The sequence below is a fragment of the Telopea speciosissima genome, chromosome 7 (genome assembly GCF_018873765.1).
Source record: "Telopea speciosissima isolate NSW1024214 ecotype Mountain lineage chromosome 7, Tspe_v1, whole genome shotgun sequence".
Taxonomy (NCBI): Eukaryota; Viridiplantae; Streptophyta; class Magnoliopsida; order Proteales; family Proteaceae; genus Telopea; species Telopea speciosissima.
In genome coordinates, this window is record NC_057922.1 from 15879921 (window position 1) to 15896008 (window position 16088).

A 16088-nucleotide genomic window follows, 5' to 3' on the forward strand; every position below is an offset into this window, starting at 1 on the left:
CCTGTGAAACCCATTTCCCCCACTTCTTCTCCATTTTCCACTGGACCCCTCTGACCTCTCTCTCTCTCTCTCTGCGAGTTATAAAGAGTAAGAAGGTCTTGCTATAATACCCTCGTCCCTTCCAGAGTTATAAAGCTTCAAAGTCCTTTCCTTCTTCTTTAGGAGGAAATTAAGCAAATATGCTGCACTCACAGCAGAGTACTCTTTTTTGCTACCCACGGCAACTCTCCTCCCTTGGGATTAACAGTACCCTGATCTATTTCACACATTACAACCTCAAAACCATAACCCCTGCCACCCGCGTCGTCAAACTCCGGCGACAGTCGATTTCCTCTGTAGCAGCACTACCTCAGCCGCGTCCGGCAATGCCAGGTCCGTCGAGGACACACTCGATGCCACCTGAGAAGGTGGAGATCTTCAAGTCTCTTAACGGGTGGGCTGAGGAAAATATAATCCCTCTATTCAATCAGACCCCTCACCGTCATTCTTTTGATTTTTTCCTCTCCATTTTCTTTTCTCCCAACCGACATCCACCTCCATCTACCTAAAGCAAACCACTTTCCTTCTTTCTTCTCTACCAAGGCAGTGCCTCTTTGAAATCGTGACAATGAGTTCTACGGGCATTGCTAGGAATCTGGAGAGCTCGTGGTTGAAGCTGAGACCCTGACGCTAAGAACCGATGGCTGCTGCAACTCCCATACGCCCTCCCGTGAAGCCGAGTGATCGTTTGAAGATTTTGGGGTGAAGCTTTTGCAAGTATCAGTGTCGAACAGACTACTGACCAAGCCCCTCTAACTCTCAAACGAAGTAACTATTGGTCTGAAAAGGAAACTAACGATATACCCAAATCTATGACTTTCACCTCTCTATAACCAACTCTCTGAGATTGCAGAGGACAAGCGATCATCCGCTCCCAACATCCTGTCGATGGTTGTTGTTGTTCGTTTGTTTCTTTCGGATATTTTTTTTCTGGTTTAATTTCCATGGCTGTTGTTGCGGAGAATGCGATTGGTTCGGATGATTCATACTGTTGATGATGTTGCTCCAAACTCTGATTCCAAATCTGAGTTTCAGAACGATGTGCGCAAGCTCGTTGATTTGCTATGACGGTTGAGAAGAGGGGAAGAAATGAAATGAGAGTTTTTTGTGATCGGAATTTATTCTCTCCGGTCGCAGAGAGCGTCGCCAGCGGTGCTGCTGGGCACCATGTCGTACTTTCCTGTTTATGGGCTTATGGGTGAAACCAGTGGTGGTGATGAGGAAGTTCGATTTGGGAAGATGATGGAATCTTAATAATTTTTATTTAAATTACTAAGAGGGTAAAATTATCATTTTATCTTGGAGGGGTAACCTTGCTTAACGTCAAGGGAAAGGTTGCAAAATTTAGGGTGTACTTGTCATTTTGAATAGTTATAAGCGGTGTCCATGAAATTTGCCCCTCTTTTTTTTGGAGTTTTGTGCACTACTCTACTCTTGATACCCTTAGCTGGCCTAATAAATAAAGTGTATCACTATTAGCCTCACAAGTTGGGTGTTGTTTTATCTCAAGGGTTGATTGACAAGAAACTCAGTTGCACCATAGAAGTCCTCTACAATCTTAAGCAGAGTGACCATTTGGTACAACTCAATCCATCAAGTATTCTTGAGTTCAAATCGAGTTATAATATCGGTGAATCCGAACCAAGTGAAGTTCATACAGTCTCCTTGAATTGGTCAAAAATGCTAAATATTTGAAGTTCTTATAATCTTTGGTGTTATATATTACTACAGGTTTAGATTGGATGGACCTATCATTGTTTTTGTTTTTTTTTTTTAATTATAAATTTTACTTGTTTACCCTTAGTCTACATTGATACGCTGATACGGGATCGGCTCAAAATTGATATCGCAACCTACTGATTCCGATACAAATCCCCTATTTGAGCTATCCAATACCGATTTCTTAACGATGATCCCAAATCAAGAAGATTTGGCGCTACTTAACATCTATTATTCCAACTTTCCAATAGCAATGTCAACAACATATTTTTTTTCTTAAAAAAAAAGGGGAAGTCGTTTTCTGTCAGAGAGTGTGGCTACGCAAGCACTCCCCTTGTCTATCTCTCATTCTCTTTCCTCCTCAAAACAAGGGGGTAGAGGTGTCTTTTCATATGAAGGATAGAGATAGTCTCATGGAAGTGCTGACGTAGGCCACACTCCCAGACAGAGTTATTTTTCTCCCAAAAAAAAAAGAAAGTAACCACATGAAAGCCTCCTCCGATCTAACTGATGTATGTTAGGCAAGAAGTTACAATGACAACAATTTTAACAAATCCTAATGACACTTTTATCAGGATCTCTGCATAGGAAGGAAAAGTTACATGCTAAAATAGGTATTATCCAAAACTTGAGTTAGGTTGTATGGTTTGAAGGGGAAGCCAAAGCCCAACCGAGTTCAAACTTCTAAGGAGCCAATCCTTGCTCGAGTTCAACCAGCTTCGGGTTTGCAATTGTGAAACTTGACCCAACCCAATCAAAAATTATTTAAGCCCAAAGGCCCAAACATACATCGTGCGGCGTTGTACATACTCATCGTGCACAGCGGGCCCCACATGGCACACATGGCACCTGCAGCACTGCACGATGAGTACAGCAACACTGCAGTTACAACAGCAGATAAAAATTCGGCCCAAACAGGCTTCCGCAGGTTTCTCAATTTTTATGTAAAAAACACTTGTGGATTGTGGCCATAAAAGGGGTCCATTTATATTGAAGCAACCCTAAAACTAAGGTTGTCTTTAGTTGTTTTTTTTTTTTTTTTGGCCAATTTGAAAATGATAATGATCTTAATTATCCGTTGCTGTACTCATCGTGCGGTGCTGCAGGTGCCATGTGTGCACAGCGGGCCCCACATGGCACTTGCAGCACCGCACGATGAGTATAGTAGCACTGCAGTTACAGCAGCGGGTAAAAATTCGGCCCAAACAGGCTTCCGCGGGTTTCTCAATTTTGATGTAAAAAACACTTGTGGATTGTGGCCATAAAAGAGGCCCATTTAAATTGAAGCAACCCTAAAACTAAGGTTGTTATTTTTTTTTTTTTAATTTTTCAATTTTAAAATAATTTTTAAAAATAAATTAAAAGATAGTTTTTTTATCAAGAAATTGAAATTGTATGGTTGCACCAATTGAAAATATTTTAAGAATGAGAAATCCTTTTGATAGTTCAATTTTAAAAACATATTATCTCAATTTATGATAATAATAATAATGACGATAATAATAATAATAATAATAATAATAATAATAATGATAATGATGATAATAATAATAGTAATAATATAGAATAATAAATAAAATATAAATGAACAACAACAACAACAACAATAATAATAATACAGAGGTTTTTTATGGCTAAGAAATGTAATCCAAAGCTGACGTTGTCAATCCCTCGCACCTTACCAAGAAAGCGGTATTTCCTGAACCTCCGAGGAGGGTCATATATCCCACATAGTTAGGGAGATATTCCACTAAAGATGGGGGACACCATGACGGTCCTTTCTCTGACACAAAGTCGAAACATTTTCACATCAAGCCAAAATGACATAAATCGTCACGATAATTCATTTTTACTTGAAAGGATGTCTCAACTTGGGGTGCATCAAAGAAAGCCTCCAAGTTGACATCCGGAGAGAGAGCAACCATGTAATACCAACGACAGTATTTTAGCCACTGAGAAACCCAATTTCGAAGCACTGACCACTCCAAGAAAGATTCACATCCTTCACTTGAAAATAATTTCGAAGGAGCCAAATGTAAATCTTTTTGCTTCATTTGATCCCTTAAATAAGAAATCAAGAAGCCTTTTAAGTAGGGGGATAAAGGGAGACCTCTACCCAACCACAACTCAAAGGGTTACTAGCTTTTATTCGAAGGTTTCTCAAACATGGCCCTCAAGCGACAGACCTTACCGTCCATATGGAGAGAGAGATAGAGAGAGAGAGAGAGATTGGAATTGAAATTAAATTCTTCAATCTATTCATGTGGTTAAGAAAGTCTTCGTTTTCTCAAAGTGTTTGTGGCAAAAAACATCGAGCTCCACTTTCAAAAGTGGGCCATAGTAGGACGCTAGCCTTTTTCCACAGGTTGCTCCGCTAGTTGTAACCTAAAATTGGATGAAAAAATCGCGTAATAAATAATCTAAGAAATTGAATTAAAAATCCAACCAAAAAGAACATAACTTCCCCCCTCTCTTAGATAAAAGGGCTGCAACAATTAAGTCGAAAAACATTTAACGTTCACCCTAAAAATTCACCTCCACTCTCTTGATCAAAACTTCTAACAAAAGAAGAATAAGGCTAAAACATTTCCATTTTCTAAAGAACAGCCCCGATATGATGACTCACTGAGAGAGCATTTGAAACTCCCTCCCTAATCAATGAATAAAGGAAACGATATTGAGAATGCAGTTGCTCATATCATCCAACCCCTCATCTCTTACTAGGTCAGTGTCTGCTTCAAAACACTCTTTAACATCTGATGCAGTTTCTTCATGGCTACTCCTGCTACACTGTCCCTATGCTCCTCCATTTGAATAGAAAGCTGCTTCCACTGCTAAAGGAGTGATATATATCAAGAGGATATATAGCATTGTTTGTAGTGAGAACATCTTTGTTTGTTTCTACAATCCCATTGCACCTTGTAACTGTTAAGCCTATAGATGATCTTATTAAAAATAAGGGCGAGAAAATACTGAATGGGCCTTTAGAGTCAGCACACGCACGCTGATCAATGGGAATGTGTGCACAAGTATCGACCTTGACGGGATTCACCTTTCAATGGGGGCAGGGTGGTACTTTCCATGGGGGTATGGCAATACTGTGTCTAAGTGTAGGAGCCATGCTGGCCACATGACTAGGTAGCATTTTTTTTCCCTAAAAATAAGTTGTAAATAAAATGGGTGTACAATGTAGATTAAAGAAGTAAAAAATCTTTAAAAATTTAAAAGAATTCCAAATGAGTAGTCAACTTATAATGAATTTGAACATTTTAAAAGGACATAGTTTGGATCTATAGTCTTTGAACAAATATTTGAACAATGTTGCTCAAAGCAAAAAAGAATAAAAAAACCCCTTGAGCACTATAGTTAGTGGATCTCACGTAATTGACTTAAAATACGTAAGTTATGGGAAAAAAGGTACCTGGTAGTGTGAATCTTGTGTTCAAACACAGGAGTGTATAAAATTACTGTTTTATCCTTTTGAAATAAAAAATCTTATCCATGTTGATGCTTCTGCACAAGCTCTCATTGGCCATCTCTTACCCCATAATTTATATAGGGCAAAAGATCTGTAATTCGTGGTGTTTTCTACGCCCTCTCAGAGGGCACTATGAGATGATGTCTCTACCCCTGGGTAGATACCCAGGCGTGTTCACCCATTGATCGAAACGCTTGTGTAGAAACCATGCGACCAAATAGAGATCTCTTGCCCATTTATATATTAGTTTGACAACTTCTATCTTAATTGGTACAATCCTTAAACCACAAATCTTCATGGATAAAATCTATCTTACCAAAATAAAATGATAAAATCTACGGAAGACGCATGTTCAAAAGCCCTATGTTTCATCCTTTCAATTGAAAATCAAATTCTCTTTGTCTTCTATTTTCTTCTCTTGGATGCAAAGCAAAAGCAAGGGACTGCTATTCAGCTATTGTATGTCTGTGTTCATTCAAACCATTTACAAACCGAACCAATTAAATTGGAAAATCCAACCTGTTTAATGAATGTTTTCGATTTCACTATTTGAAAGTCGAAACAGTTTAACAATCGATCCAGTTTCAATGTCTACCTACTACACTCCAAACCGAATCAAACCGAACCATTTAACATCCTTAAGACTTTTTTTTTGGTTGATTATCCTTAAGACAATGTAACTAAACGAGCATAGGATTCACTAATTTTAAATTAGGGTCAACCAAGAGCTTTTGAAAATACATAGTCACCTATACTTGATAAAGGTCCCATGACAATTCTCCTATTTAATGGTGTTGCATATGAATTCAAACTGTTTTACCATTCTTTTAAAATGTTTATAAATTAAAAAAATTAACTAAAATGATAAATCACCTTCATAATCCGATTTTCTCGATTTTTAAAATAAAATAAAAAATACATAAAACCACAAAGTTTCCTAAAAAAAATATAAGCATTGTCATCATGGTTGGTTACATCAAAAGGAGGGAGAGGGCTCCATGAGTCCATGGTCATCATGGTGATGGATCTTGAGTAATTATTAGGAGTTTGAAAGGTTTTTAAACACATTGCCTTTACCTTTTCTTTTATAAAGTCAAATTATTATGTCGATTTGCTCTCTAACCCCAATGTGAGACTATGGAAACAAAAGTCCAAGTAAATAATTTCTTGGAAGACCATCAACTTTTCTTATGGTTTTAAAACCGAACCAACCACTTACATGCTTGCTTGGTTCCAATTTTTTTTCTGGTTTATTTGTTGGTTTTTTTCTAAAATCAAGGTTTTGTTCTAATTAGGTTTGAGTTTGATATTCACCCAAACAAAAAAAGGGGTTTGTCAATGCATGGTCAAGAGAAAGGAATCTAGGAGTTGAGGGTTTCTTACTGTTTGGTCTGGAATCTGGACTCTGGACCCAAGGCCACTCTTCTACGTGGTTTAAATATCCGATCCAGATCCAAACTGCAGGCCCAACATGCTCAGGTTAATCAGGAAGGATGAAAATTTCATCTTCCAACCGGTTACAGTATTATACATACAATTTCAAAACTCTGCCACGTGTACACCCATCCATAGAAATGTCGATGTCTTCGTCTCGGACAGTATCCGAAAAACCATGTATACGAAAGTATTTCCGTAAATTAACGCTTCTCCCGTTTCTGCTTTTTTATCTAAATAATTAATAGATTAGTTACCACTGAAAGCAATACCGATGAGCGAACTCTGCTTGCACTCTTCTCTCTCTCGTGGGTCTGAAGCTAAAGAAAAGTTGCAGAGAGGAGCCAGAGAGAGAGAAACAGAGGAGAAAGAGATGAGTGATTCAAAGGTAGAGACAATCTCGAGGCTTGCTCAATGGAGGATCGATAGCTTTGGCCCTTGCTCTTACAGACGCTCTGAATCCTTCAAGGTCGGAATCTGGAACTGGTAATTAATCTCTGCATCTTCTTCGCAGAATCTTTAGCCTTTTCATCTCTTTTAGTTCTTTAAATTCTTGGGTACTTCTTTTACCAGTGTAAAAATGACTAATTTCATAGTCTATTCAAAACCCAGGTACTTATCAATAGAGAAAAATCGTTATCTCTACATTCGTCTCTTTCCAGAGCCTTGTCGAGCCTCGAAGGAGCAACCACCAATTGCCAGATTTGTTCTTCGAGTCTCTAATATTGGTGCTAACCGAAGACCGTACATTTCCCCTAGTATGTCTCTTTCAACTTTCAATTGTTTTTGTGACTCTTTAAAGTATGCGGGATTCATAAGCAATCCGATAGAGGGGGAAAAGAAGAGGAAAAATTGATGATTTCCGCCTAGTCTTTGTACAAAGTATTCGTTGTTTGGTCTGTGTTCCATATTTCCTATCGCTCCCTTCACTGAATTAAATGTTGCATAGTAGACAAAGAGGAGACTTTCCTGCATTGGGCTTAGTTCAAGGATCTTGTGTTCTTTTGGTGTGGGGTTTCTTGTGTTTAAATTTATTTTTTTATGGGTAAAAGTGGAAGTGACCTAATCCAGCTTAGTTAAACCTAGTTCACGAATGCTCGATGATATGTATGTTCGGCATTTGAACAAGTTGTATTTCTTTGTAGACTGATACAAGAGCGTCTGTGTGGTGTTACTGCTGCTATATATTTGGATGGGTAGTCGCTGATATACTTGAAAGTGGTAATGGGAAGTTCTGCTTGACCTCCTATCAGAAATCCCAGATGTTTTTCAACATATCGAAAGAGTCATAACTTGGTTTTGCAACAAATTTTCTCTGACATTCAAATTTAGAAGAATCTTTAGAGTTCCTTCACAGCAGAATAGCTTGAGTTCTTCTGAGGTTTCCCTGCCTTCTTTCAGTCTTCCTGCGAATTTCTTGATGGGAATACTTACTCTTTTGTTAATGAATGTGGGCATCATTAATATTATATGCGAAGGCTTTTTTTTTTCCTTCTGATTTTGTACCAAAATATATAGAAAGATGAAGCATGTACTTTTCGACAGAACTGATTGAAATCCACACTTTCTTATCTCACAGTGTGAAAAATTATGTAGGCCATCTGAAACTTGCGTACTCACAAGTGTGAAAAATTAAGAAGGCGCTCTGAAACGTGTGCAGTTATACATTGATGAGAAACATAGCAGCTTCCCTTATACATGTGGATTAAAAAAACACTGGTACTACCACAAACAGGTTATTGATACTGCCAATTTGACCTAACACTATTGCTAGACACAACAGAAGTTACTGATTGTCTGGACATGAGATTGCCAGGCAGATCATCACCAAACCAAGAAAGGAAACTTTCCAAATATGCAGGTAGAATAACAAACGGACACAAAGTCGAATTTTTTACGTTGAAACCCTCCATGGAAGAGGGGGATCCAGGGGAAAAATCTGATCTAACTTCTGTTATAAAAATAAGGGAATATAGTGGTGCTCCTCCCAAGTTTTTTGCTCAATCTTGAGGTTGACACTTTAACAGAAAACAGAAGAAAGAGATGAAGTAATTTTATGTAGTAATCGATGCATATACAAGGTGCATTACTATGTTTAAATAGAACAACCAAGAAAACTTATAAGGGAAGACTTCTACAAGAAAAGGAAAACCAAACCAATGTGATCTCAACCAACAAGGAAGGAGGAGAGTCATTTAAACAGGGAAAGATGAAACTCATCCAATATTGTACTCAATAGTGATCCATTGTATCTCTAGCTAGCACTACTGCTTGCTTTGTCATGAGGTGTTAAAAACTAATGGATAAAATACTGGGTTACTGATGTAGTGAATGTGCTCCATGGCCAGGAGAATTGGGAAGGGGGGGGGGTGGTTAGTCCCACATCGGTTGGGTAGTATGTAACTGCTGAGCTTACGACCTTGGAAAGGCCTCTCCACTCTGAAGCTCGGGCTTTTGGGTTGGACGCTGTCAAATGGTATTAGAGCAGGTTGTCTGTGCACCGGATACATGAAGGGCCCATGGCCTAAAGGTAGGGTGAGTGCAGTTCCATGGACAGATTGAGGGGTTTAATCCCACATTTAAAATATCCTCTTAGTGAGCAATGATTTGGGGTTGTTGCATGACACATAACTTTGACATGATGGATATGGCTGAAGCTTTCTATACTTTTGGCATAGAGATTCAATAGAACAGGTCAAGCAAGACCTTAGTATTGTCCTAAAAAGGATACATTGACTAAGTACTGGATAATTTTAGGATGAAGCATTGTTTTTGAAGTGTAGCACCTATAATTAAAGGTGACAAACTTAGTCTGGATCATTGTCTTATGAATGATTTAGAGAAGCAAGAAATATAGTATATCCCATACGCGTTTTCTGTAGGCAGTTTAATGTATGCTCTGATCTACATAAGACTTGATATTGCCTTCACAGTGGGAGGCTTGGAAGATTCCAGAAAGATTGCTTCGTCCACTATGGAAGCAGAAGTTGTGGGGTGTTATGAGGCTGTCTCTCATGCATATTGAGAAGCCAATACGGATCTTCTGTGACAATACTGCTGCAATTTGCTTCTCTAACAATATGTGCTCAATGAGTTGATACATTGAGATAAAGTACTTTTTTGTTAAAGAAGAAGTTCAAGATTGTCCAGTAGCGATAGAATATGTTGGTACTAAGAAAATGATTGTTAGCCTTTTCACAAAAGGGTTTCTGCCTATAGGTATTTGTGGATCATGTAGGTCGTATGGGACTATGTAAATCATTATGTGATTGATGTTTATTAAGAATAGTGTTATGTACAGCTGATGATTCTGAATTTAAGTATTGCATTCATTCTTGTTTTGCGCAAATAGAGTTTGAAATGAAAAACGCCTATTAGGACAAAAGGGCAATAAAGTTGGATCATGAATTGACCATGGGGTTGATTCCATAAAGTTGAAGATTACCACATAAAGGTTTCATTTTGAAAATAATGGCTCATTGTAAAACATGGGAGGGAGTGTTCAGATATTGGACATGTACCGCCATGATTCATGGGTTAGAATTATCATTTTTGAACATTAACTAGTCCATAAGGATCATAGTTGTCGAGGTGTCTAGGCGACCCAAGGCATTGGAGGGGGCCGGATGCAAGGCGACCAAGGCATCCAAGGCGCCTGGATGACTAGGCAAAGCTTTGATAACTATGATAAGGATTAAACCTGGATGTTATAGTATGGGTGTATGGGCATACATCAAGTTCACAACTCAGACATTTTCTTGGCATGTGGCAATATGGGCCAAGTGGGAGAATGTTGGCTTACGTGGCCCAAATGCATTATCCCTCTCAATGAGATGTCATTGCAGTTGTTGAGGTTCAACAACAGACATATGGGAGTAATTGCAAATTTGCAACAACATCCATCTCCGTTGTGGGTCTGGGAGAATTCTGCATAGACCAGAAAACCCTGTTGGATAAGTAACAGTTAGAGATAAACACTACTAAGTTTGGTTAGTGGCACATTGGAAAACATGGTAAGGAGATAACTGATCCTAATGGAGTCAAGTCCACAACCTCCTCTTCACTACAAATTTCTTATAGAGACAACTAGCTCTTCCAAGGTTGAAGAAAACCCTCAAAAAACTAAATTCTTGAGCAATGAGCACACACAAGAAGCTGCCAGGTGGGCCGTGGCTACTCCCTTCTTCTCTCTTTGTTTTCTTCACTTGAGCGGAGCCCAAGAGAAAGTGAGAAACCCATGAACCTCTTTAACTTGGTGGTTTATAAGTTCTCTTGGGGTTTTCCTATTGAGTAGAAATACACAAGGGAAAAAGGGGAAACAACTTGGGTGCTCAAGATCATTATTATTGGGCATTGTTTTTCCAATTTCCACCGCAGCATCAAACTTGGCAACAGCAGGTCATCTCTGAAAGATCGGTTTGTTCTTAGACAAGTTCGGGAGTTGTATTGTGTTAAGAGAAGGGGGATTTTTGAACTTTTGTGGAGGTTACCATGTATTTTCTCTGTTTGACTACATAACCTCAAGTTTTAGGCATATATGTGAGTTACTTGCCTGGTGAAAGCAATCTTGGATTTGGCCCATTGTTTTATCTTGAGATCAAAGAGTTGGCCATGTAAATATCTGTGTTATGGTGAACACTTCTTTTATAGGGCATGGAATAAGTCAGGTTTGGGTTGCATCCACTTAAATCCAGACCTGAATGCGACTTGGATTCATGATGATGGACCCAAATCCGACCAAAATCCAAATAGGTCATATATATGCATCATATATGGGTCAAATTTGGATATTTAAACCCAAATCTTTGGTTCTTTTTCTGCTGAGGATATATAGAGACTTTACCAAGGTATGGCCTTGATTTGGAGCTATATCTGGTTGAAGCCCACATGCATGATCTAAATCTGACACGATTATAAATTGCATTTGAAATTATAATTCAAATCTCGATTAAATGGATTCGAATTGGAGCAGATCTATGCCCTATTCTTTTCAATTTATGCCCAGTTTGATTTTCCTGGCAGTAATATTGCTCTATTATTGGCATGTTTCTGTGCTAATGTCTTAATATATTATTGCTTGATGTTGCAGTTCATGAGAGATTGCTCCGGACCAGTGAAGACTTTGTCTGGCCTGTTGATTCCACTTTTCATGGTCGATTCATCATTGATGTTGAATTTCTGGACCTTAAGATCTGTCCATTAAATGTCAGTCTCTTCAGATAATTTCCTATTATATTCTGGTGTCCACCTTCCAGTTAAATTAGTTTATCTTCTTTAAAATGTTTCTGACTTATGCCCTTGACACTTAGGGAGGGGAACCCTTAACTGTATGGCCCTGTGATGGAGCAATGCAGTCTCTTGCAACTCAAACCACTCTGCGGTGCCTCTCCCGTATGCTTGATGAAGCTATCCATGCAGATGTCACAATCAACACGACTGATGGTAGTTTGAGAGCCCACAAGGCTTTTCTGTCTGCAAGCTCACCAGTATTCCGGAGCATGTTTGAACATGACCTTAAGGAGAAAGAATCCTCTACAGTAGAGATAGAAGACATGTCACTGGAGTCATGTACAGCTCTCCTAAGTTACTTGTATGGGACCATAAAACAAGAGGATTTCTGGAGGCACCGGTTGGCATTGCTTGGAGCGGCTAACAAGTATGACATTGTTGACCTCAAAGATGCCTGTGAGGATAGCCTCTTGAAGGACATCAACTCCAGCAATGTCTTGGAGAGGCTGCAGGAGGCCTGGCTATACCAACTGAACAAGCTGAAGAAAGGGTGCTTGACGTACTTGTTTGACTTTGGCAAGATATATGATGTGAGGGATGAGGTCAATGACTTCTTCCGCCATGCAGATAGGGAACTTGTAGTTGAGATGTTTCAGGAGATACTTACTGTTTGGAAGCCTGTATGATCCCTCCTATGCGCGCAAAACTCATTGGCCGTTAATACATCCACTCACAATTGTATGTATGTAGTTTTGTATGTTTTACAAGAATATTACATTGTAATTAGTCAATGAGACACTTGCAGCTGAGAGTGCTTGTTGGATGTAGTGTGTGTATTTTGTTCAGAGATTTGCATGGTTCATGCCTGAAACTACTCTTATAGCTAGCCTTCTTCCCTAAATTTGGAAATAGGTGAGAGAGTGAGTTTAGTATTTTTTCAGCTGTGTATAATGTTTTTGATGCGTGTTCCTCATGGAGCCCAATTGAACATACCATCCATTATTCTGAGCTTTTATTGAATTTGGATCTTAAAAGGTTGGGAATGCAAACTATCCAGAAGAGTAAAATTTTCTTCATCTATGCCTGTAGGGAAATAGATGTGAATTCTAGCAGAAGCTTCACTGCAGGGATGTACAGGTGTCAATCCTTTCTCTCTGATGGGTACAAGTACACGAGTTAGGTTCCTCAGCACGTACCAACAGATGAACATACATGTGAGAGCCAACCACATGTTCTATTTTTGCCATTTATAAGGGGAGGAGGGGGTTTTTATGGAAATAAAATTAAAATGTGATTGGCTCTGAAATGTACATTCACCTGTTGGTACGTGCAGATGATCCATTGTCGTATGAGTTCGGTGTTTTAAGTTGTTGGGAGTTCTATGACTTCTTACGCGGTTGCTTCTGTAACAGTGTGTCCCGTCGTGTTGGACGATTGAATTTTATGGCAAGTAACCACCAACTCCTTCATCGTTCGACGAATCAGAATCGGTTGGATCTGATTCCCATATCAGCAAATGGGGTGACCCAATTAATTGGATCATATCAGTAATTGAATTCTTGATCCTGTTTCACCCGTAGATGTAAGTCAAAGGTAAATCTTTTTCTAGCTTGAATGTCTTCTATATTCGTGTATTTTACTATCATTTTCTCTTGATCTCTTGACTCTAACTATTAATCCATCAGATCAGGGTCAGGGGACCCTGATAAAAGAAAACAATACCTGAAAGAGAAATAAGACAATGAATCAATTGAATCAATTCATACAAGTTTGACTCTTACTCAGATGTGATCAAAATGAACAATTTCTCCCAAGAAGATCAAAAACCTCCAAAGGAGCTGTCCAATTCAAACCTCACCCTACTTTTCAATTTGTCATTCATCATTGACGTCTTAATCACACTAGAAATTTCTGGAAATTTCATGGAAGCTGTGGTGGACTAATTTTTCTCATAGCCTGTCCAATTCAAACCTCACCCTACTTTTAAATTTGTCATTCATCATTGACATTTTAATTACACTATAAATTTCTGGGATATTTCATGGAAGCTGTGGTGGACTAATTTTTCTCATAGCCACTCATTTTTTTCTTCTTCATCAGATTTAACCCATTGACTGTAGCTGCTGGTACACATAAAGCACTTGTTTAAGGCTTCAAATTTAGAGAAAAGAGAGAGAGATGGATGAAATCCGTAATGCAGCTGATGCCTATTACAAGGCTAAACCGAAGGAAATGAAGAAAGCTAAGAAAATGTTTAAAAAGATCGACAAAAATGGTGATGGCAAAGTGAGCTACGAAGAGTATGCTGCTTATTACAAGAAGAAGAAGCCCAAGAAGAAACGAAAGAAGACTGAAGGCGTCAGACCTGAACATTTCGCAGAGTTGGACCAGAACGGTGATGAATATCTTGATATAAAAGAAGCTACTGTCCTCTATTACCTATCAGTATCAAGGAAGGAATGTGATTCATGTGGGCTCTTCATAAAGGATATGTTCTACTCTTGTGAGAAATGCTACAAAAAGAGTGATGATCGTCATTCCTACAACCTTTGTGTGCCTTGCTATCGCAGTAGACAATTCAAGCACAAGCACAAAACCTTCTTGGATAACCATGTACTACAGCAGAAATATAAGAAGGTAACCAATTATTGCCAACAATACATTCAACAAAACATTTTCCTTTCTTTTCAACACAATCCTCTTAACTTCAACTATGGCTTTCAATAGTTCTTTTATTGGCAGCTAATCTACCATGTGGAAGGTTGATTTGGCTGTTCCGGTGATCCGCCGGGAAAAAAAAAAAGACATGCATGTATGGTTTAGAATAAAAATGTTAATCTCATAGGTAATTTGATCTCATGAGAATCAACACACAATCATTCCTTGGGAAATAACTTTTTTGCATATCTTATAGTGTTCCTGACATTTTAAGTCTTTGAACATCCATTTAGTTACCGATTAGGATGAGCTGAGTTGAATTGAGTTTGCATGGGGTTCTTGACATGTTTCATAAATAAGATCGGAATCGGTAGAATTGGCCGGTTCCAATCATCTGACTCCAATTTCGAATATACTCGACTTCCTAAAATCTCTTTTGAATCAACCATTAATGCACTTAGACCTTCATTTCCCCCCTTCTTTTAGTCAATCAAGTAGCAGAAAATCAATGAAACTTACCTCTTGTAGTAAGATCTACAAATCTTTTGAATAAAAAAACTCCCAATAATCATAGATTTGTGCAAATCTTTGTCTGTTCTTCTCAATTCTAATTTCTAGGGTTTCAACCAATTCTGATTTAATTCGAATCGAAATTGATGGAAGCCAGTTTGTGTCCCATTCTAGATTTCAAACCTTGGTTTCTTTCCAATTCAAAGGATTTGTATGATGTGTTTGTATTGGGTTTTGAGTAGGTTACCTCACATATTTTGTGAGGTTATCAAAGCTCACATTCAGAATAGAGTTGAATGAGAAAACAAGATTCATGTGGTTGGCATCATTTATCTGCATATAGATGAAGTTTTAAAAGGCTTCCAAATTGTTCAGGATTCGCTCAAAAATGCAAAATCAACCTAGAATATATTCCAAGAATGCATACCAAACACAGCCTTACTGTATCAAAGTAAATGGACCTTTTATGTCACAATCTGCAATTTGTTTTGTTAAAATTGAGAAATTGGTCCAAACCTGAGCCTACTTGTGCATTTAAATAATTTTGAAGTGGGTCGTTTTGTTAATTCAAAGTCTTTAGTTCCTAACCTTACAAACTACTATGCTTTTTTTGGAAAAAAAAAAATTATACCAGGGTTCTTCATCAGTAGGATGTTCAATACTTGAAGCAGCCGCACAAATGCTGTCATTATTTGGTGGTGCAGGTGGTTCTTCGTGAATGACATTTGGTTCTGCTCCAGTAGAGCACTCTTGCTAAAGTTGTATTTTTCTGTTTCTATGGTGACATTAATTTATTTTTGTTGTAAGAAATAGAACAATGATAATATGAGGGAGAGATTTATCTTGACCAAAATGGTTATGAACTTGGATTTATTACAATGTAGTAATGCTTCACGAACAATCACGAACTTGTCTATTACAACAAAAAACCTGTAGTCACTCTTCTTAAGGCTATAGACATTCCTACGATGCAATCCCAGGTAGCACGAATCAGCCTCAAAGATTTCAGGCCCTTCAAGTA

The 16088-nt window shown here is 38.3% G+C and overlaps 2 protein-coding genes across 2 annotated transcripts; both read left to right on the forward strand.

Moving 5' to 3' along the window:
• Positions 1-3965: 3965 nt before the first annotated feature.
• On the forward strand, positions 3966-15797 carry LOC122667648. Its single transcript, XM_043864016.1, has 4 exons — positions 3966-3987; positions 6830-6834; positions 14076-14536; positions 15702-15797. Exons 3-4 carry the CDS (start codon positions 14078-14080, stop codon positions 15783-15785), a joined length of 543 nt encoding a protein of 180 aa, XP_043719951.1. The 5' UTR covers positions 3966-3987; positions 6830-6834; positions 14076-14077; the 3' UTR covers positions 15786-15797.
• Positions 6939-12781, forward strand: LOC122667647 (BTB/POZ domain-containing protein At1g21780). Its single transcript, XM_043864015.1, has 4 exons — positions 6939-7156; positions 7283-7428; positions 11760-11875; positions 11980-12781. The coding sequence occupies exons 1-4, from the start codon at positions 6945-6947 to the stop codon at positions 12583-12585; spliced, it is 1080 nt and encodes a 359-aa protein (XP_043719950.1). The 5' UTR covers positions 6939-6944; the 3' UTR covers positions 12586-12781.
• Positions 15798-16088: the final 291 nt, after the last annotated feature.